Genomic DNA, 23,054 nt, shown 5'->3' with positions numbered 1-23,054 from the left:
TTTGTACATGACATGCAGGGGGGTCACTTATTTTGTACATAAATTATAGGGGGAGGGTCATTCACATTGTACATGTAAAAATCATCATCAACACCCCCTAGCCATAAATTATAAACGGTCCCTAACGATATGTGAATGTGCTGTTGTTTAACTGCTGTGATGATGATTGTCCATGTGTTGCAGAGTGTGGACAGTGATAAGGGCTCCATGCTGGTATCTCTATGCTACAGCCTCAGTCTCCTGGGTCGTCGCGCCCTAGCTTATGCCTCTCACAACAGTGCCTCAGCAAGGTCAGTCCACAGGAGTCACAAGTTTCAAGCGTGAGTTGGTTGACATAAACTAGCCCTACTGCTGTGTCGCATACATATATAGATATATGCTCCCATTCATTGAAACATAGCTATATGACTTAAATGTATACCTGGAAGAGTGTACAGATTGATTCACCTACTTGTTTTTTTGTGTGACATGGTGCCATAGTCATGTCAATATTGAGGTTGGGGACTACATATTTCCTTCAGGGTCAAACTAGATTCACCCACCTGTCCATTCTAATTATTCACAGATGATTAAAATGTTGCTGCCTTGCCATAATTGTTACTTCCTACGAGTTAGAATTGATCTTCAGTAACCCATGCTTCTCATAAGAGGCGACTCATGGGATCGGCTGGTCAGGCTCGCTGACTTAGTTGACACATGTCATTGTATCCCAATTGCGTAGATCGATGCTCATGCTGTTGATCACTGGATTGTCTGGGCCAGACTTGATTATTTACAGACCACCACCATATAGCTGTAATATTGCTGAGTGCGGCATAAAGCCAAACTCAATCAATCAATTTTATTCCCTACCACTCTGATAACCTGCAATTCCTATATCCAGTCCTGAAAGTGATTCCCTTCAACTGATGTTTATGTATGTATTGGTATACTGCAGTAGGGCTGTTATATCTCAACTCAGACTAGAAACTGTTCATTCCTGTGATATATTTCATGATTATAAATATTGATGTGAGAGAAGTGTTCTTTGATTAATTCAGTAATAATTTATCAGCTTATGTAACAGTTGTAACTGCTGGCAAAGGACACTGTATGTCATGATACATGAGCACTGTCATGACGGTCATTTTCAAACTACCTTCGAAGGATTTTAGATCTGGTTAAACAATTGTCTGTAGTCCAGGTCTATATTGGAAGAAGAGATTGAAATTAACAAAAAACATCTTTTAACATAACTTTGATTCTCATGATGGTGTGATTTTTGAAACTTTATCATATGAAAGATAGAAGCATGATAATTGTTATGAATAATAAAGTCTTATTCTTTGTAACAACGCTTGCCCCTTCGTCTGGGGAGACCTGTGAAGCTCTGTGTGAGAAATGGTCTTCAGAAAATGTGCTTGTCGTAAGAGACGATTAATGGGATTGGGTGGTCAGGCTAGCTGACATGGATACACATGTAATTGTATTCCAAATGGGTAAACTGATGCTGGATAAACTGGATTGTCTGGTCTGGGGAAAAAATTATTTAGAGACCGCTGCCAAATAGCTGCAATGTTGCAGCTTTACACAGCAAACATACAAATTGTCTGTTGAATACTGATGGTAACAGGGGCACAAACTGGTATCAGTATTTAAGTGATGAGTGACAAGAAGTACTATCAGTATTCACCCGATGAAGGGGAGAGAAGTAGTATCAGTAATCACCTGCAGAAAGGCTGAGAAGTAGTATCAGTATTCACCCGATGAAGGGGAGAGAAGTAGTACAAGTATTCACCTTCAGAAGAGCAGGAAGTAGTACAAGTATTCACCCAATGAATGGTCTAGAAGTAGTACAAGTATTCACCTTCAGAAGGGCAGGAAGTAGTACAAGCATTCACCTTCAGAAGGGCAAGAAGTAGTATCAGTATTCACCTAATGAAGAGCAAGAAGTAGTACAAGTATTAACCTTCAGAAGGGCAGGAAGTAGTACAAGTATTCACCTTCAGAAGGGCAAGAAGTAGTATCAGTATTCACCTAATGAAGAGCAAGAAGTAGTACAAGTATTAACCTTCAGAAGGGCAAGAAGTATTATCAGTATTCACCCAATGAAGAGCAAGAAGTAGTGTCAGTATTCATCTAATAGAGGGCGAGAAGTAGTACAAGTATTCACCTTCAGAAGGGCAAGAAGTAGTATCAGTATTCACCTAATGAAGAGCAAGAAGTAGTACAAGTATTAACCTTCAGAAGGGCAAGAAGTATTATCAGTATTAACCCAATGAAGAGCAAGAAGTAGTGTCAGTATTCACCTAATAGAGGGCGAGAAGTAGTATCAGTATTCACCCAATGAAGAGCAAGAAGTAGTATCAGTATTCACCTTCAGAAGGGCAAGAAGTATTATCAGTATTCACCTAATGAAGAGCAAGAAGTAGTACAAGTATTCATCTTCAGAAGGGCAAGAAGTATTATCAGTATTCACCCAATGAAGAGCAAGAAGTATTATCAGTATTCACCTTCAGAAGGGCAAGAAGTATTATCAGTATTAACCTTCAGAAGGGCAAGAAGTATTATCAGTATTAACCTTCAGAAGGGCAAGAAGTATTATCAGTATTAACCTTCAGAAGGGCAAGAAGTATTATCAGTATTAACCCAATGAAGAGCAAGAAGTAGTGTCAGTATTCACCTAATAGAGGGCGAGAAGTAGTATCAGTATTCACCTTCAGAAGGGCAAGAAGTAGTATCAGTATTCACCTAATGAAGAGCAAAGAGTAGTACAAGTATTAACCTTCAGAAGGGCAAGAAGTATTATCAGTATTAACCCAATGAAGAGCAAGAAGTAGTGTCAGTATTCACCTAATAGAGGGTAGTACAAGCTTAGTAGTAGTATCAGTATTCACCTTCAATGAAGTATCAGTATTCACCTTCAGAAGTAGAAGTAGTATCAGTATTCACCTTCAGAAGGGCAAGAAGTATTATCAGTATTCACCTAATGAAGAGCAAGAAGTAGTACAAGTATTCATCTTCAGAAGGGCAAGAAGTATTATCAGTATTCACCCAATGAAGAGCAAGAAGTATTATCAGTATTCACCTTCAGAAGGGCAAGAAGTATTATCAGTATTCAACCTTCAGAAGGGCAAGAAGTATTATCAGTATTAACCTTCAGAAGGGCAAGAAGTATTATCAGTATTAACCTTCAGAAGGGCAAGAAGTATTATCAGTATTAACCCAATGAAGAGCAAGAAGTAGTGTCAGTATTCACCTAATAGAGGGCGAGAAGTAGTATCAGTATTCACCTTCAGAAGGGCGAGAAGTAGTATCAGTATTCAAACAATGAAGGGGTGAGAAGTAGTATCAGTATTCACCCAATGAAGAGCAAGAAGTATTATCAGTATTCACCTTCAGAAGGGCAAGAAGTATTATCAGTATTCACCTTCAGAAGGGCAAGAAGTATTATCAGTATTAACCTTCAGAAGGGCAAGAAGTATTATCAGTATTCACCTTCAGAAGGGCAAGAAGTATTATCAGTATGAACCCAATGAAGAGCAAGAAGTAGTGTCAGTATTCACCTAATAGAGGGCGAGAAGTAGTACAAGTATTCACCTTCAGAAGAGCAAGAAGTATTATCAGTATTAAGCCAATGAAGAGCAAGAAGTAGTACAAGTATTCACCCAATGAAGAGCAAGAAGTAGTACAAGTATTAACCTTCAGAAGGGCAAGAAGTATTATCAGTATTAACCCAATGAAGAGCAAGAAGTAGTATCAGTATTCACCTAATAGAGGGCGAGAAGTAGTATCAGTATTCACCTTCAGAAGGGCGAGAAGTAGTATCAGTAATCACCTGCACAAGGGCAAGAAGTAGTATCAGTATTAACCCAATGAAGAGCAAGAAGTAGTACAAGTATTAACCTTTAGAAGGGCAAGAAGTATTATCAGTATTCACCCAATGAAGAGCAAGAAGTAGTACAAGTATTCACCTTCAGAAGGGCAAGAAGTAGTTATCAGTATTCACCTAATGAAGGGCTTAGCAATTCACCTTCAGAAGTAGTACAAGTATTAACCTTCAGAAGGGCAAGAAGTAGTATCAGTATTCACCTAATGAAGAAGAGGGCAAGAAGTATTATCAGTATTCACCTAATAGAGGGCTTAGTATCAGTATTCAGAAGACGTATCAGCATTCACCTTCAGAAGGGCAAGAAGTAGTATCAGTATTCACCCAATGAAGGGCTAGTAGAAGTAAGTATCAGTATTCACCACAATGAAGGCAAGTAGTATCAGTATTCATTCAGTATTCAGAAGGGCAGGAAGTAGTATAAGTATTCACCTTCAGAAGGCAAGGCAGAAGAGTGTCAGTATTCACCTTCAGAAGGGCAGGAAGTAGTATCAGTATTCACCTTCAGAAGGGCGAGAAGTAGTATCAATATTCAGTTGCAGAAGGGCAAGAAGTATTCATCAATATTTATTCACCTTCAGAAGGGCAAGAAGTAGTGTCAGTATTCACCCAATGAAGGGCAAGAAGTAGTATCAATATTCACCTGCAGAAGGGCAAGAAGTAGTACCAGTATTCACCTTCAGAAGGGCAAGAAGTAGTATCAGTATTCACCTTCAGAAGGGCTTCAGAAGTAAGAAGGATCAGTATTCACCTTCAGAAGGGCAGGACGGGCAGTAGTATCAGTATTCACCTTCATGAAGGGCGAGAAGAGAAGTAGTATCAGTATTCACACAATGAAGGGTCTAGAACTAGTATCAGTATTCACCCAATGAAGGGCAAGAAGTAGTATCAGTAATCACCTGCACAAGGGCAAGAAGAAGCATCGATATTTACCTTCAGAAGGGCAAGAAGTAGTGTCAGTATTCACCCAATGAAGGGCAAGAAGTAGTATCAATATTCACCTGATGAAGGGCAAGAAGTAGTACCAGTATTCACCAGATGAAGGGCGAGCAGAAGTACCAGTATTCACCTTCAGAAGGTTAGGAAGTAGTACCAGTATTCACCTTCAGAAGGGCAAGAAGTAGTATCAGTATTCACCTTCAGAAGGGCAAGAAGTAGTATCAGTATTCACCTTCAGAAGGGCAAGAAGTAGTATCAGTATTCACCTTCAGAAGGGCAAGAAGTAGTATCAATATTCACCTTCAGAAGGGCAAGAAGTAGTATCAATATTCACCTTCAGAAGGGCAAGAAGTAGCATCAATAATCACCTTCAAAGGGCAAGAAGTAGCATCAATAATCACCTTCAAAAGGGCAAGAAGTAGTATCAATATTCACCTGCAGAAGGGCAAGAAGTAGTATCAGTATTCACCTTCAGAAGGGCAGGAAGTAGTATCAGTATTCACCTTCAGAAGGGCAAGAAGTAGTATCAATATTCACCTTCAGAAGGGCAAGAAGTAGCATCAATAATCACCTTCAAAAGGGCAAGAAGTAGTATCAATATTCACCTGCAGAAGGGCAAGAAGTAGTATCAATATTCACCTTCAGAAGGTTAGGAAGTAGTACCAGTATTCACCTTCAGAAGGGCAGGAAGTAGTATCAGTATTTAGCTGCAGAAGGGCAAGAAGTAGTATCAGTATTCACCTTCAGAAGGGCAAGAAGTAGTATCAGTATTCACCCAATGAATGGGGAGAAGTAGTATCAGTATTCACCTAATGAATGGGGAGAAGTAGTATCAGTATTCACCTAATGAATGGGGAGAAGTAGTATCAGTATTCACCTTATAAATGTCTATGAAAGACTCCACATGAATGATGAGTGTGAATATGTTTGTGCTTTATGCCTTTCAGTGTTGATTTCTTCCTGTTTGGCCTCCATGCCCTCTTTAAGGGGGACTTGCGGATCACCTCTCAGCGGGACGAGTGGGTGTTTGCTGACATGGAGATGATGAGGAGGGTGGTGGCCCCAGCTATCAGAATGTCACTCAAACTCCACCAGGTAATCGGTCCCAGAGACCTATGCTTGTCCATTTAGGTGCTTACATTATTTACAGGCCTCTGACTGTAGGTGTGGGTTCGAATCCGCCATTTGTCTCAACCACAAAAAGTACTAGAATCTCTACTTAACTGAGAAAGTGTTATCCCAATTATGCCATATATTACATTTGACCACTTTCTAAATGGACGCCATATAGCTGGAATATTGCTGAGTGTGGCGTAAAACTATACTCACTCACTCACTTTCTAAATGGCATTGTGTATTCTGTCGTATTGTTAATAAATGATATTGATAATATTGACTTTAGCTTCGACTACAAACAAGTGAATCTATGGAGTATATGTACATGTTTATTATTAACCTGTTATGGATCTGATTTGAGTATGTTCACAATATCAATCACTTCCTCTATATAGCTGACAAAAACAATAAGTAAATAGTCACTTTATTTCTACATATTTGCCCTCGTCAGCAAGATGGAAAAGACAACAATGCCCAGTGAGCTGAAGGTCTATGATTTGATCCAAATAGATTTCATTGTAGTATCAGTGTTAAGTGGATACAACAAGGACTGGTCAATTGAATATACCATGTCTGAGTGTCATGTTAAACTGTGCCATTTCATCTCAGTGGGATAGCACTATGAAAACATCCATTCTAGTTGCTTTATGAGTGGTCTTGAAAGAAAAATGTTAAACATCACCGTGACACATGTCATCGTATCCCAGTTGCGTAGATTGACGCTCACGCTGTTGATCACTGGATTGTCTGGTCCAGACTTGATTATTTACAGACCACCGCCATATAACTGAAATATTGCTGAATGTGGCATTAAACAACAAACCAAACCAAAAACAAATAGAACTGCCCCAGCCGCTTGTAATATTGCTGACTGATGTAAAGCTGCTTACACTCACATTATTTATTTTATTTTATTTTATTTATATAGGATATTTATATAGCACACATATCCATGTATCTAATACATGCTCAGAGCGCTGACATTTTTCCCCTCGATCATTGGATGTCAATCTCAACGGCAAATCATATTATCAATCTCAACTCCCCAGGGAGCATACAACTCTACACATTACACAGGGATGTCAATTTTCTGCTGATCTATTGATTTCCGCCAATTTTATTTCAAACTGTTCAGTTCAATTACCCCCTGAACCGCCCATTCGATGACACAGTATTAAGTTTTCAGCTGAAAATAGATTTTCCTGTTGCCATCCCTGGTTACATGAAGGAGCATGTAACACTAGTAACAGCTCAATTTGTTTGACATTCCAGGATCACTTCACATCACCTGAGGAGTATGAAGATCCCCGTGCCTTGTACGATGCCATCACTTCCCATGAAATGAACATGGTCATATCACATGAGGCTGACCCGGCCTGGAGGAATGCGGTGCTCTCTAATGTCCCATCTCTTCTTGCCCTTCGGTAAGGACAACCCTAGCTCGACTCACTTCATTTCTGTAAAGACAGCATTGCTCTCAAGTGTGCCTTTACTTACAGCCCTTCAGTACAGACAGGCCGAGCTGTGCTTTCTTTGATTTGTTAGGTAGCCTAGTGGTTAAAGCGTTAGCTTATCATGCCAAAGACCTGGGCTCAATTCCCCACATGGGTGGAATATGCAAAGCCCATTTCATGTGTCACCCCGCCTCGATATTGCTGTAATATTACTAAAAGGGGCATAAAACTAACCTCACTCACTCACTCACTCACTCACTTTATTTGATTTCTCTTGAGAGTTGTAGTGTTACCTGATATGGTTTGAATGATTTCGCCTTTTGAATCAACGATCACTCACTCACTCATGCTGTAACTGTGTTATGTTCCAGACATGTGTTTGATGAAGGATCAGATGAATACAAGATCATCATGCTCAACAAGAGATACCTCAGCTTTAGGGTTGTCAAGGTAAGGAACTTAAGGACTTTAAGTAAAAACACATAACATAAACTAAACACATCTGAAGGTGAAAGCTCGGGCATAGTTTTTTAAAACTTTTATCTATGCACGCATAGAGTGAATATATTTTGCTAAACTTTCATCAACAATTTTGTTTATATTTTAGATCATGAAGGAATGATAAACTCTACACTCAAAATATTGAGGCCCCTCACCTGGATTTGGCTCTAAGCATCATTTTCAGTAACTTTTAGGTTCCTATGATATCTTGTTAATACTCTTCATCAGACAGTGATAAAACAGAGCTAGTATTCTTTGAATGATAACTGTTGTTGTATATGTCGAGTTTAATCGGCTTGGCATCTGTCAGAATGTCAGAAGACTGGAGTTTTGGACTGATTGCTGAAAGACCCAACTGTTCCTGTGTTGCTATATGTTCTAAGTGATCCATGAGTTATGTGTGAGGTTTGTTGCTGCTATGTTTCCAGGTGAACCGTGAGTGTGTCCGAGGCTTGTGGGCAGGGCAGCAGCAGGAACTCATTTTCCTGAGAAATAGAAATCCAGAGCGAGGCAGCATCCAAAACGCAAAGCAGGCTTTGCGTAACATGATCAACTCCTCGTGTGATCAGCCGATTGGGTACCCCATATATGTGTCCCCCTCTCACCACCGCCTACTCTTCCACTCACCAACAGCTGGCTGCCATCATTGGAGCAGAGTTTATCCTCGCCAATGTCCAAAAATTCTTTCAAAATGTTTGGAAAAGGTCAGTCAAATTAGAAGAACTTTCGTCCTGTTTTACTGACAGTTACGTTTCTGTTTCTGTTTCTTTGTGTGCTTTTCCAGAAAGATGTTATTGCTTGTTGCCTTTTGTTTGTGGTTTAATGTGGGTGGTGGGGTAGCCTAGTGGTTAAAGAGTTCCGAAGGCCCAGGGTCGATTCCTGACGTGGGTACAGTGTGTGAAGCACAGTTCTGGTATCCCACTGCTGTGGGTTGCTGGAATATTGCTGAAAGCGCGCTGTAAAGGCCACGAGCCTGACCACTGAATCTTGTGCTTGATAATTTTGTAAAACTGTACCCTGCTATTTTCATTTAGTTTGTGGATATATATTGTGCAAACTGCATGTCATGGCATAGTCGTCAAGGAAAGAGGGTTGTAAGTATTTGCTCAATGGCTAATATAGTAAGATGTTTTTAATTATAGAAGTGTTCACATACATTATTGTGAATGAAACATTGTATTATGTGTGTCAGGTTGAGGCGGCGATGTGATGCGACATGTGCAGGGGGTAGTTCAGCATTCCAGGATGACCACATGTACAGCGTCAGTCCCCCTCATCAGTATGCAGCAGCAGCAGCTCTAGGTCAGTAGTCTCCCTTTACCCACAGCTAATCCTCAGTCCAATAGGTCCAATGCTTGTCATCAAATGAGGGTATTTTTGTGACCTGGCAAGTGACACTGCAACTCAGCATGAATTGCTTATGTCAACTTAATCCAGAGTCAATCATTTGTTTGTCCCCGTACTACAGCTAGCTGTTGCCATCTGTATTGTCAAATGCGGCATAAAGTAACATTCTGTCACTAATGAATGTGCTATTACTGTGATAGGTGAATAGTCTCAATAATGGATATTTGCATGTCTTATATATGGGTTATCTCCTATCTTTCCATTCAGGTTCCACATGTTCTGGCCCAGGGTCGACTCCAACTAACCAGCCACAGGATATCCCCCTCCAGAGTCTGGGTAACCGAGGGAGCCTCATCTCTACCGCCAGCACTGCCAGCAAGCCTAGTGCCCTGGCATCTCTAGCCAACCTCATCGGGGGACTCCGCAGCAAATAAAGACCCCCTGCCTCACAGAGTCAGGGTGAGGGGATTGATAGTCCATGCATTTTTTACCTTGGCAATCTCACTAATATGAGGTTATACCAGTGGCTTAGTCATCTGAAGTCCAGAGCGTTTTTTGGGGGCGGTAGGGTAGCCTAGTGGTATAAGCATTTGTTCATCATGCCAAAGACCTGGGTTCGATTCCCCACATGGGCACATTGTGTGATGTCCATTTCTGGTGTCCCCTGCTGTGATATTCCTGGAATATTGCTAAACGTGGCATAAAACTAAACTCACTCACTCTCAGAGCGTCTTTGGCCCAAACTTATGACAGTAGGTTCAAGTCCTGTTTCACCCTGGTAATATTTCAAGGTTTGTCTGCTCCATTTCTGTGCTTATGGTGTTTCTTAGGTAAACATCTGAGACCTGCAAAGATCTGTCGGCTATTGTCCCTTATTAGCCTGCATGCCATGATGTAACTGTAAAGGTCCTTCAAAGCAGCATTGAACCAGACTCACTCACTCACCCTGAATACTCAATTTGAATTGGGTGAAGGATTTGGAGCAGCAGTGATTTCTGTCCCGAATGGAGAATAATAAATCCCATGTTGTGTATAATATATACATCCTGTCATACTATGCACTACAGCATCTGTGTGAGAAAGGGTCTACTATCAAGGACTATTTGTGTGAATGTTTCTTAATATCAAAATTTCTGTATCAAGGTGTTAACAATTAAACCAAAATCGTTTGGGAAATCCAAAGTTTGCTCAAGGGTTTCTTTCCATGGAAGGATCGGTTGGGAAGCCTAGTGGTTAAGCCGTTCACCCATCACAGCGAAAGTACGGGTTCAATTTCCCACTTGGGTACAATATGTGAAGCCCATTTCTGGTGTCCTCTCCATGACGTTGCTGTAATATTGCTAAAAGTGGCATAACACCATACTCACTCACTCACTTTCCATGGAAATGTTTTGGGTGTTATTTGTTATAACACATCATGTGAACTGAATATTATTTACACCTCCTGAAATATGTATATACACTGATGTTAATTTATAGATGTATCAAAACCTCCAAAAGAATAACATGTCATTTGACTAGAACTATACAATGACTATATTTGTATGACTAGTTCCATTCTGATAGTTGTGTTGTTAGGTTCCTGCTAGAAACTTTCTAGACCAACAGTAGGCAATACACACTAAAGTAGGCAATACACACTAAAGTAGGCAATACACACCCATTCCCCTTCACCACCGAACTGATTCCATGGTTGGAGTCAATGGAGCATCTACATGGAGAGTCGGTCGATGGGTTCATCCCGTGGTGGTTTCAATGCCATAAGAATTTATACTTGTTAACTGCCTTGTATTTGGTATTAAGGTGAGTGGGTGAGTTTAGTTGGGCAGTGCGGTAGCCTAGCGGTTACAGCGTTGGCTCTTCACCGAGAAGACCCGATTCGATTCCCCACATGGGTACAATGTGTGAAGCCCAATTCTGGTGTCCCCCACCCTGATATTGCTGGAATATTGCTAAAAGCGGTGTAAAACCAAACTCAGTCAGTCAGTTTGTTTTATGCTGCTTTTAGCAATATTCCAGCAAATTGGTATTAGGGTGTCAAGGGATCAGTGTGCTCGGTCTGAATGGAGTACCCATGTTGAAACAACAGCATGGAATCAAAATGGACTAGTACACAAATACATAATAGGCAAGTCATATATATACTAAGTGAAATAATTTTGAACGTGGCGAAAAATCCCATTTCACCTTCCAACGACCTCTGTCTTTCTGATATAGTGATTCAGTTGGTGAACCAATTTTTGTGTGTTTGGCAGGTTTTGGACACCAGTCATGTGTTTGATACCGTGAATCTCGGAAGGAGAATAGATGTTCAGTGGCCAAATGACGAATGGCGTCAGCATGGAGGCAAGAATACTTGGAAAGACTGGACACCCTGTAAAGGCATGGAGGGGATTGTGGTTCATCGCTGGGTGCCAGGTCATCGCGACCCCAATCGGCGCTCTCATGTAGACAAAACAATATTATTGGTTCAGGTTGGAGAACATTATGTGCCAATAGCAGAGAACGGTATCACAGACTTGGGAGCGGAAGTATGACAGAGGGGGACTTATGCTTTTAAAACCTGTGATAATTTAAAATAAAATCCTACCGTGTGGCTATGTGTATCCAAGAGGCCCAGAAGAATGGTGGATGATCAAGCAGGAAGTGTTTGGCAGTAGAATGATTGGCCACAGAGGTGTGCCATGTGTTCACTGTTTGAGGAGTTTCAAACATGCAGGAAGTACACTGTTTGAGGAGTTTCAAACATGCAGGAAGTACACTGTTTGAGGAGTTTCAAACATGCAGGAAGTACACTGTTTGAGGAGTTTCAAACATGCAGGAAGTACTCTGTTTGAGGAGTTTCAAACATGCAGGAAGTACACTGTTTGAGGAGTTTCAAACATGCAGGAAGTACACTGTTTGAGGAGTTTCAAACATGCAGGAAGTACACTGTTTGAGGAGTTTCAAACATGCAGGAAGTACTCTGTTTGAGGGAAGTACACTGTTTGAGGAGTTTCAAACATGCAGGAAGTACACTGTTTTGCTCTTGGAGTCCGTTAGGGAGTGTCCAATGTCATGCCAGTGAAAGACATAACAGGGCCGACAGGCATTGCATGGAGATGTTTGTAATGGATTGCCCTGACTGGAAACATGCCCTGAAATATTGACCTGTTATAGCCTAATATATTACTGTTAGGTTTTGAAATGTTTCACATCACGGTTGTCTGCCTCTTGGCAGGTGGACTGAGGAATATTGAGCGTCATCTTGTCATGTGTGTGTATTACATCATCTATAAATCTTCATATGAACTTACTAGAACATTAATTGTCAGATCAGATATATCAGAGTGGTCATAGCAGTGTTGTGTTTATTAGAATGACTGTGTAATCAGTATGATTACTGTCGAGAATGACCAAATAATAATTACTAAAGTGCAATTGAAGCAGATTCTGGTATAGAACCACTGTTCTCATATCTAACCAGGTCTGAAGAATGGGTTTCATATCTACACATTTTGATGATTTTGTATTATCTTCATCCTGGACGTACAACAGTACACAAGTGACATGACAATAACAAAAAAACTTTTAAGAATATATTTTAGTGCTTTTTATTTATCAAGTAAGTGTTTATGTTTTAGATTTATGAACTTGACTGATATTAGTGAGTTGTGATTCCAAGCAGAATAGATCTTGCAAGCAAATGTGTAATCCTGGTTTTTTTTATCTTATTTAAGCAGTTGTAACCACATTAATTTTCACAAGGCAATGTTAGTGCAAAAACTGGTGTAGGTCTATGGTAAGGTGGAAATAAGGTATAGGTATTATAGTGGTTGTAGCACTGGATAGGGACTTTGTGGAGTTCATATGCTGTGTGGAAAACAGAGTATAGAGGTTGGGTTAGTTCTAAGTGCAAAACAAATAGATTTTTGAGAACAGGTCGGTCCAGGCTTATGTACGTTTTTTTGTGCTCAATTACTTTACAATATTTACATATCTACTAGAACTTGCTGCTAGGGTTCGGTGAGGCAGTTTATACATGCTGTTTAAGTACAGGGTCAAAATTGTGTTTAAATACCATATTCACAGTAGCAGTGTATGAAATAAGGCGGGCTAGATTTCTAGATTTCTGACGGGCGGTCTAAATTTACAGCTAGCCATCCTGATGGTCTGGTAAAATTTTTAGATGTTCCATACATCGGAGTAAATCTTGGTGTCTAGTCTGGTTAAATGCACTTTGGACTGGTAACATTTTGAAGTTACCAGCCCTGATGTCTGGCTGGGATTTTGGCTTATTTCATACACTGACAGTAGTATGCTTTGTGAGTGCTTCAGACATTGACAAAAGGGTACTTATTAAAACCAAGTAAGATTTATTTTCAGAAATGAAGACGTTGTTATCAATTAGTTCAAATTATGATGAAACTAACAAAGCTGTTATATGCCCTTCTTAGCAGCATTTTTTGTGCAACATACACAAGACAATATTAACTGATGTAAGAACATTCGGTCTTTTTGGACGTGTTTATGAATGTTATTCACAGACGGTTCTTGAAGTGTATCAGGGCCTTATTTGAACAGGTTGCTTATTATGGTGAATACGGCTCCAATACTGATGTCTAATCATTGACAATCATCTATTGTTTGACTTCCCAGCAGGTCTACAGTAATTTGGGTTTTCGATGCTTGGTTAGAATGCAGAAGACAATTATACAATTCTCTCTATTAACCTGAGAATAAGTTCAAAAGTGGTCGGCAAATATAAAGCATATTCTTTGTTCAAGTATATTATCCAGAGATGCCAACCCTTATGCTATAGGCGTAATTATTACGATTTTGACCATTAAATTACGCCATTACACTTAATCTGCAAAATTACACTTTTCTACTCATTTTACGAAAATCAATAAAGTGGGTAAAATTTCACAGGGAAATGTTTCGTAACACACAGGTGCAGGGGTGCAGAAATGGCCTTGCACCGATAGGAATCGCTTACTCTTAGTATCGCACTCATTCCAATAAACTTGCAAGGAATTAAAGTATTTTGAGTCACATGACCAACAATTTTCACATGTGTTTCTGTCTAGAATCTTCCTTTCGTGAAAACATGTACCATGTTGAAGCGATCGGCAGACAAATATTACACTTTTTAGGTCCAAATTACACTTTTTGACCTCTAGTATTACACTTAGGCCCAAAATAGGGTTGGCATCTCTGTATTATCTGTCAACGATGTTAAGTCTGAAAACCAGTAAATATCTGTTAATAGGCAACAGTTGTTCACAGTGGAAACTATGATGTAGTGATGTAGCAAAATATAACAAAGTTTAGGTGTGGGAAAATGATTTCTTGTTTGTCAGAATTTTTGTCATTCAGAACTCAGTACTACAAACATGTGAATAATTTGTTGTGCTAACGTGTTAAATGAGACTTTGATCAGGTTAAAAAAAACAGAACAAGAAAGATATAAAATATTTGTTTTTTACCAGTTTTAGAAAAAGTGTTGTCAATTTTGTTATCTTCTCAATGCTATATGTAACTATCTAATATGTAGCTGTCAAATTTGAGATTTCTATAAGATTTTCATATTACAATAACAGCACAACCTGTACTGTAACTTGGGTTTAAAGCTTTGTAGATAGAACAGAGAAACCATATCAAGGGGAGATCACTCCCAATACCAAACAGGCTCCTTGGAGTCCTTTGAGAAGGGGCCAAAGAATACTGAGATTCATATGAGTGTTCCATGAAGGGTGTTTATGTATTTAAACTTGCTCAAATATATGAGTCTGTTTGCTGGTGGACCTTGCTCTATTACCAAGAGTATTATGTCCCCATTCTATTATGATATTTACCCTGGACCCATAAAATCTTCATCTCAATCTGTCTTATGTATTTTAGAACAGAAGTCCTCTCTCTGATAAGCTTCAAATCAATAACCATTCAAAATACTTCTGAAAATAATTTTGCCATAGATCTTCATTCAAAGTCATCGCCCTGTATGAGAAAGCCTAAGATATGTTTATGGAATCAGAATATGTGCGCATTTTGCCTAAAAAGATGTTTCTGTGGGTATTATCAAAGGGTGGAATGAAGCTACAAGGCATTCAAGGTATGCAGCCTGCAACAGGGTGACTTGTGTACGTAGTTTGTTTAGATCATGAAATTTGATCAGAAGGCAATTATTCCTGTCGTATCATTCAACCCAGACACAAAATAAAGGTATAGTTTTGAGTGTCTAGGATATTTATCATAATAGAAAGGAGACCTGATATGACTGAGAATATAGGATACTGGTGGACCAGAGCTCTGCCAACCAAAGATTTGATTTAGAAAAGGATATGCTGTTGTATATGTTGCTTGAATCTGAGTGTGGACAAGGAAACTCAAATGCCATGTGCTATGAGACTGTGCCTCTTTGACTCTTATTACACATGTCTAGTATGGTGCTTCACTCATCATATGCTCATACTGACGCTGTGGAACTGTAGCTATGAACTGCTCTGCTTTTACTAGGTTGTCCACTAATCATTTAGTATGGGGAAGTTTAGGATTTTATGTTTAAGAGGGGCCTGAAAATACAGTGTATGGTTGTCGTCAAAATGTGTCTCAGTTATATGGGGAAAAACACAGATGTAATCATACAAAAATGGGATCATTGAAATATAATATCTTAGAAGTACCTTATTGACATTTATGTGAATACCACTCTGTCATGTTTGTGGAGACTGAGCCTGATTTTGCAGATTTGTTCACAAGTACTGTTCAAAAACATTTCAAGAGTCTTTTTTTAAAGGTATTCCTCAGTTTTAAACTATATGATGATTAGTACACCTTAATATGAACCAAAACACATAAAAGAGTTGCCTTCTAAAGAAGACCAGCTAGTTGGTTAAAGTTGTTGTCTTACACCCGATACCTGGGTTCAGTTCCCAAACTGGTTCTAAGTGTGACTCCTTTGAAACGTATAGTCTATTACATCATAGTCATAAATTCCCGTTTGGATGCAGTCAAAGCAAAGTCTTCATCACTCCATACATATCTATTAGTTGTGAGGAAAACCCTGCCCTTCACACAAATTATTTTGCTGGAATATTGCAAAGAGCAGCATAAACTCAACTCACTCACACAAAAACATGACAGCAATGTCCATAGATGGAAAAGTTGACTTGTTCTTGAATTCTCATTCATTAGGCAAACAAATATTAATTGATAGTAGTGGTTAAAGCTCATGACACCAAGGGGTCAAGTCGCAACATGGCTACCATTGTGGAGACCATTTCTGGGGTCCTCTGACATGATATTGCTGAAATATTTGTAAAAGTGTGTAGAACCATAGTCGCTCACCCACTCTAGGGAGTATGAAATGTTCATTACATCCCTCAAAGGGCACTTGAACAGTACATGTGAAGAGTTTGGGCAGATGCAGATTTTGTATCCGACTCTAGAACAATACATTATGCGGAATTCATAGTGACCTAGTGTTGGATAGCTCCTTCAGAGCCGTACATAGCCACAGTCTTGCAGCTACCTCATATTGTTGATCCAAGGTTCCAGTTCTCTTGTGGTTTTCGATGGGAGATGTTATGACTTGTACCCATATGTTCTCTCTCTCATCATGGCAGTCTACCAGTCACTTCGATCAAGGTGACTGCATTTTAGTTCTACTTAATGCCTTTTGTCTTGTAACTTTTTATAGCTAGTATGTATTGATTGTTCATCAAAAATAGAACAATCAAATCTTCTGATTGGCACTGTTACAGCCATTGTGTGATGACGTAAAGATGATTTATGAAGTATTTAATATATTAAATGTGGTGTGAAATTATTTGTCTAGCAGTGAGGTTTGTTTGTATTGCTGGTTGTAAAGGTGGAGATAGTATATTTAGGGAGCGCAAATATTTGTCAAAACTGGTCATACCAGTTTGATGACTATGCATATTTACATATTACAGTGACGTATCCTTGAAACTTGTCATGACAAAACTGACTCTATTTAAAACATGTAGATGGGGCATTGCTAGTAATGTAATCCGTGAGCAGTTGTCACCTTTGTGTGTTTGAGACAGGGTTATTTCAGGATCACTGGAGGTGGTAATAATAATAATAGTGATATAATAATACTAATAACATCCATTCATTGTGCAACAGATTCCATTTACCACAGGAATGGACATGGTGCTATGTTATTATTACCCTGGTCTTTGGTTCTAATTTTATTGTACTCACTGTGGGAAACTCTACTAGCCAATGAGGGCTGGTGGGGTAGCCTAGTGGTTAAAGCGTTCGCTTGTCACGCTGAAGACCCAGATTTGATTCCCCACTTGAGTACAATGTGTGAAGCCCATTTCTGGTGTCCCCCACCGTGATATTGCTGGAATATTGCTAAAATCAGTGTAAAACTAAACTCACTCACTCACTCTAATTGCCAATGAGGCACTATAAGGTGTAGTCACATTACCAGCTCATCAGATATATGTCTGTAAATGGGTATTTTGCCTCGGAGACACCAAATGTTACCTGTGGTTTGGTGATTTGTGGTGTTAGTGTAGGTAGAAGCAAAAATAAACCACAAAACAGACAGAAAATACAACTTACTTGCCTTAAGTATGTGGAAGAATGACTGGCCAGTACTGATGAATTTGTACTACAGTAACGATTGGACTGGTATATTTAATATTTTCAAGCCATAAAGATGCGCTAGCGTTGAGGTGATTGTGTGTAGGTCAGGTATGTCATGTTCAACACTTTGGATGTTCAAGTTCATTATTTGTATCAAGGTTTTTAAGATCCTTTCATTCTGTAACCTCAGCACCATATATTTCAACAAGTGATCAAAATATCTTGTACAGTTGTTGGCCAGACTAGCTAGTCGAAACAGTATTATTTTGCATTAAGATCTCAGGCTCTATTTATCACTGATCAAATTCATAGACCCCATTTGATGAGTGATTTTTCCCCAGCTATAAATATCGAAAGTGTATGTTAAAGTGTTACAATCCAGATTACTTTGTACAATGGGTCCCAGGGCTATAGAGATACAACTGGATCTCTTTGATAATTTCCGGTTCAGCTAAGAAATTATGGGGAATTATAGTCTGTTTGGAGTGAAAATGTACCGATGAATTTCACTTTATACAAGAAAGTAAATCAAATAAAGTGAAATTAAGATTGCGAATCCTCATAATTTTACCTTGCCAACTGAACATTTAAATATCAGAATTTTATGCACATCAAATGAAACACCGAGAACAGGTAGGGTTGGTCTAAGTTAACGCTCATCACGTACCACACGTGCATTTGTTTCAGTGTTCCAACTACTGCGCTTACCCCCTTGTAATACAAACCAATAATTGTGATTTGAATCTATGATCGTTTGTTAAACAACTTTTATCCTAAGATGAATAAAATTCTGAGATTCAAATGTTCAATTGGCAAGGTAAAATTATGAGGATTCGCAATCTTAATTTCACTTTATTTGATTTACTTTTTGTTCAAAGTGAAATTCATCGGTACGTTTTCACTGCAAACAGACTATAGTAATCAAACAGTCAGTTGGGAGAAATCTAATCTGAGGCATGAGAGATTAACGATAGTAATATGAAAGAAAGGGGTCATCTTTAGCTTCGTACACCTAGTAACATCCAAGCATTCATGGTGTTATTCGTGTTATCTTCTGAATGTCGTTCTGACATATATCATCACTTTAAAGCTCCTATCAGAAAGGGGGCGGTGGGGTAGCCTAGTGGTTAAAGCGTTGGCTCGTCACGCCGAGGACCCGGGTTCGAATCCCCACATGGGTACAATGTGTGAAGCCTATTTCTGGTGTCCCCCACCGTGATGTTGCTGGAATATTGCTAAAAGCGGCGTAAAACCAAAACTCAGTCAGTCAGTCCTATCAGAAAGCACATATTACATAATCAATGTAAGTCACTCATTTCATTAATGTTGCTGATCGTTCATCAGTATTATGTTTATCCAAAGCCATCTTAATGTACCACAGGAGACATGATGAATTTGAATGTCTGGGTCAAATGGTTATTTATCTTGAACATTTTTGTGTGCCTAAATTTGTCATGAGTTCCATTATTGTCTAAGTTTGAACAATATTGACCTGACCTTGTCAACAAGAACTTCCTACATTGAACTACATTTTGAACATGTTATCTCAACTTAAAAAAGTCAAAGCAAACAGCTTTCTGTGTAATGCATATACAGGTTCCTTTATCTATATACCACTCAAAATAAGTTAAAGAACATTAATTCAATATTTATATAGTTTATCTGTCATTGAATGACAGATTAGCTGAAGCATTGGGAGATAAAAAATGTTCTTTTATTTATTCGAGTAGGATACTGTTTGCATATATTTTGTATTACTTTCAAAAGGAAATATCACATCATGGGCACGAGTATTTGACTGCAGTAATACAACCATAAATTGTAAAACCCCTATTTGAAGATCACAGTGAGGCAAAGGCACATCTCCCAGAGAAACAAACTGGATTAAGTTGTTTTCATTTCGGATAAGCCATGGTTACAAGGGCAAATGTATTGAATCTTTGTTCAGTTACATATTTACTATGCAAATATTGTCATTGAATATTTGGCATGTAAATTAGTTCATCACTTCACGTATCACACATGACCTTGAGAAATCCTCTTTCACTAAATTCGACATTTTGTCTCATGCATGTGGTTGTATATAGTTGGATTTCAAAATCCATCTTAACGGGAAAAAGTATTTTCTTAAGTTGACATTCATGTGTATATTTTGTTTTATAATGGCTTATATGATGAGTTTTGTGCCCAGGTATGTTTGTCATTATTGTCTAAGAGTGTTCTTATTGTGTGTGACTGCTATTTACGTGAGTTTACGAATGTGTTTAAAAGTCAAACCATTGTTCGGCTGACTGATCTCAGATTTTATCACCATCTGTCATTTCTTGCTTAGCCTTGCTTCCCAACCAGCTGGAAGAACAGCAGGTTAGCTCAGTGGTAACTGTGTTTGCTTCACTCAACAACGACCCTTGTTCAATCCTCCATGTAGCCACTTACAATTCAAGCTCGTTCATGTCACCAATTGCAATACTACAAACAGTGATGTAAAAAAAACACTCAACAAATAATTCATTTCTGAATCTTTGAACACTGAACATAGGTTACTTATTTTGTTTATAGAAACTGCAAGTTATGACCATGTATGACTCTTTCATGATCCAACATGGTGATATATTTTCAACAAAATTACAAAGTTATTGAACACAAGTTGACAATCAAAAATGCTTGCCTGCCTCTTTTTTCAATAAGCAAATCCACGCTTGAAAGTAATTGACAGTTGCATATTTGCTCTTATCATTACCTTCTGAAAGTGCTTCATTAATACCAAATGGTACATGTGAACAAAATTTGAAGTGTCATTTATCATAAATACACACCTAATTTAAATAAAATTTTATACTTTCATGAACCTTTATTCAGTCACACAGATTAGAAATGCCTACGTTTCATATATGGAGACCATACTTCTTCAGTTATCTACTGTGAACTATTTTTTGGAGCAATACGAGCTGTAATACTGATGGTATCTGAGTGATACGTACAACACTGGTTCAAAGTACATATCACCTGCATGAAGTCATGATTGGGAAAGAGAATACCAGTCAGCTGATAATGACTGGCATCCATTTCATACCCTGATGGTATATCTGATAGACCCGGATCAGTCACATCATCCAGCGTCATACAAACTTGCGATAGATAACGCAGTTGTGTAGTCGTCAGTGAGGTCAATCTAGCTGAATAACTTTGTTATCCGATTATCATTTTGTAATTGCAACAGTTTGACACTTAATGAAAGCTGAGTTAATTTGGCAGTAAGATTATATGGAGCAACATTTTACAGAAAACGTGCCATCATTTACACTTTTATTGTGAACTTTGATTGTACTTTATATCTTTGAAGATAATTTTGACTTTAGTCTGAGGGATTTTGATAGAATTCTTTACAATCTGATTGTTTTTGCAAGGATCTTTCACAGTTCAAATTTTTATATATTCGTATCTTTATAGACCTAGGATGTGACATCACAACAATTTTAATATTTCTTCTATCTATAGAGTTTAAGTCTTGAGAATGCTGGAGTAGTGTCTCTATCTTCATATTGCAAACCCAGCTGGATAATGCTTCTTAACCAATCCTGTATTCTCTTACAAGAGAATCACTCACCTTTATGGAAACCTTTCTGCTCTAAAGTAAGAATTCCTACCAAGTCCATAGAGAATTGATTGGTATTGTGATACCTTTCCTGGTCATCTTCATGGAACTATTAATATATCACTACTTTATGTTGTATAAGTGCATAATGAAAGTATATCTAGATTTTATACTTTTGACTGAGTGTATATAGCATGTCCCTATGTGGCTGTACACACATGTAAATAATGATTGTAAGGTGTACAGAGTCTTGTATGTATAAGAGCCACTGGATGGGTGGTTCACGCAAATAAAATGTCAAAACTATGACTTGTTGGTTAAATGTCTGTGCAGTGTTTGTGATGTCTACTCTGCGTCTTGGACAGGTAAGGCAGATAAGAGATAGAGTATCACATATACAACAACCATGAGCAACTGAGTTGAACCTTGATACCCACACTGACTGTTACTTGTCAAGCAATGCAAGGGCTAAACCACTGGCTGCGTTCGGACATGTTTGGGTAACTTTTCCTTGACATGCAGTCTGTCCAGTTTTATTTTCAATCATGTCAATGGTCCTCCATTTTTCCAATCTATTAAAAGCTTCCAATCAGTGTGCATACACGTGTTCATCTGTTTATCACATTGTTAACCTGTTAATGCTTGTTGAAATGTGTTCATGTTTGAAACCACTCATACCTGGGTGATACAGCATGTATATTACTACACATAAGCTGAAACCCTTGGTGAATTCAAGTATTGCAACCCTACAAAATAAAACGGCAGCTGTACTCAGCACTATTATGCACACAAACCATGGCACATTTTGAACCTCATCTACTAGGACCTTTCTGGTATTTGTAGATAGAGCTTGCTGGAGGAATTTAATGAAAATGCTAGATTATGTTCTGGTGGCAAGGGAATGAAGTTTGTGTAATGTAATGTGACAAAATTCCTTGATCAGCCAGGTAACATCCTACTTTACAAACCTATAATACAGGTATGGTCAGTCATTGGCAGCACTTCTTCCACACACTGCAGTTGTGACATAATCTTGTCAGATCAGTGCTCGTAAATAGTCTTAATTATGAATGGCTGTTGGCAAAATTAATCCATATTTGAGTGAAAGCAAATTAAGAGCCATTGTGGTTAACCATGTGAAGTGAAAAATTAGAGCCAGATGAGTGCTGGGTGTTGAGAAAGAGGTTATAAGAGCTTTTCAAATGCAACAATTACAAAATATATATAACTTTAGATCATATTTCTCAAAAAGAGGAAACATTTTTATTTCCATTTTTGTTCCTGCAATTGTACTTCAAACAAATGCTAAACAGCTCACATTATAACTGAAAACATATTTCATCTGGATCAGACATGAGAACCTACTTAAATTATGTACTGGTAAATTTCCATTTTGCGAAAAAAATATGTACATTTTTCAATTTTATCATGTCATGTCAACTTAAGTAGTGAAAAGGTATGCAGTTTGACTTTTGGAGAAGAAGATAAAGTGGAGAGTAGATTTAATTGTTTGATCTGGCGGTGAACTGTACCAAACGTAAAATAAACACTTGCTGCTTAAAATTCACCATATCTTGTGAGACAATTGTACTTATATCTATGTGCCATGTCCCCATCTATACACCAACAA

General features: G+C 38.5%; 1 protein-coding gene across 1 annotated transcript in view; it reads left to right on the top strand.

The window, feature by feature from the left end:
- Nucleotides 1-11,952, top strand: part of LOC124255356 (pecanex-like protein 1) — a 63,732-nt gene extending 51,780 nt beyond the window's left edge. The window contains 10 exon segments of the mRNA XM_046689253.1: nt 184-320; nt 5,755-5,902; nt 7,196-7,347; nt 7,749-7,827; nt 8,307-8,474; nt 8,476-8,582; nt 9,071-9,180; nt 9,493-9,638; nt 9,640-9,684; nt 11,481-11,952. Of these exon segments, the coding sequence (XP_046545209.1) occupies nt 184-320; nt 5,755-5,902; nt 7,196-7,347; nt 7,749-7,827; nt 8,307-8,474; nt 8,476-8,582; nt 9,071-9,180; nt 9,493-9,638; nt 9,640-9,684; nt 11,481-11,762 (1,374 nt within the window). The 3' untranslated portion in view covers nt 11,763-11,952.
- The last annotated feature ends 11,102 nt before the right edge of the window (nt 11,953-23,054 follow it).

This window comes from Haliotis rubra, unplaced genomic scaffold (genome assembly GCF_003918875.1).
Source record: "Haliotis rubra isolate DU_JTF1 unplaced genomic scaffold, ASM391887v1 Scf6, whole genome shotgun sequence".
Lineage (NCBI taxonomy): Eukaryota > Metazoa > Mollusca > Gastropoda > Lepetellida > Haliotidae > Haliotis > Haliotis rubra.
This window is presented reverse-complemented; position numbering and strand designations above follow the sequence as displayed.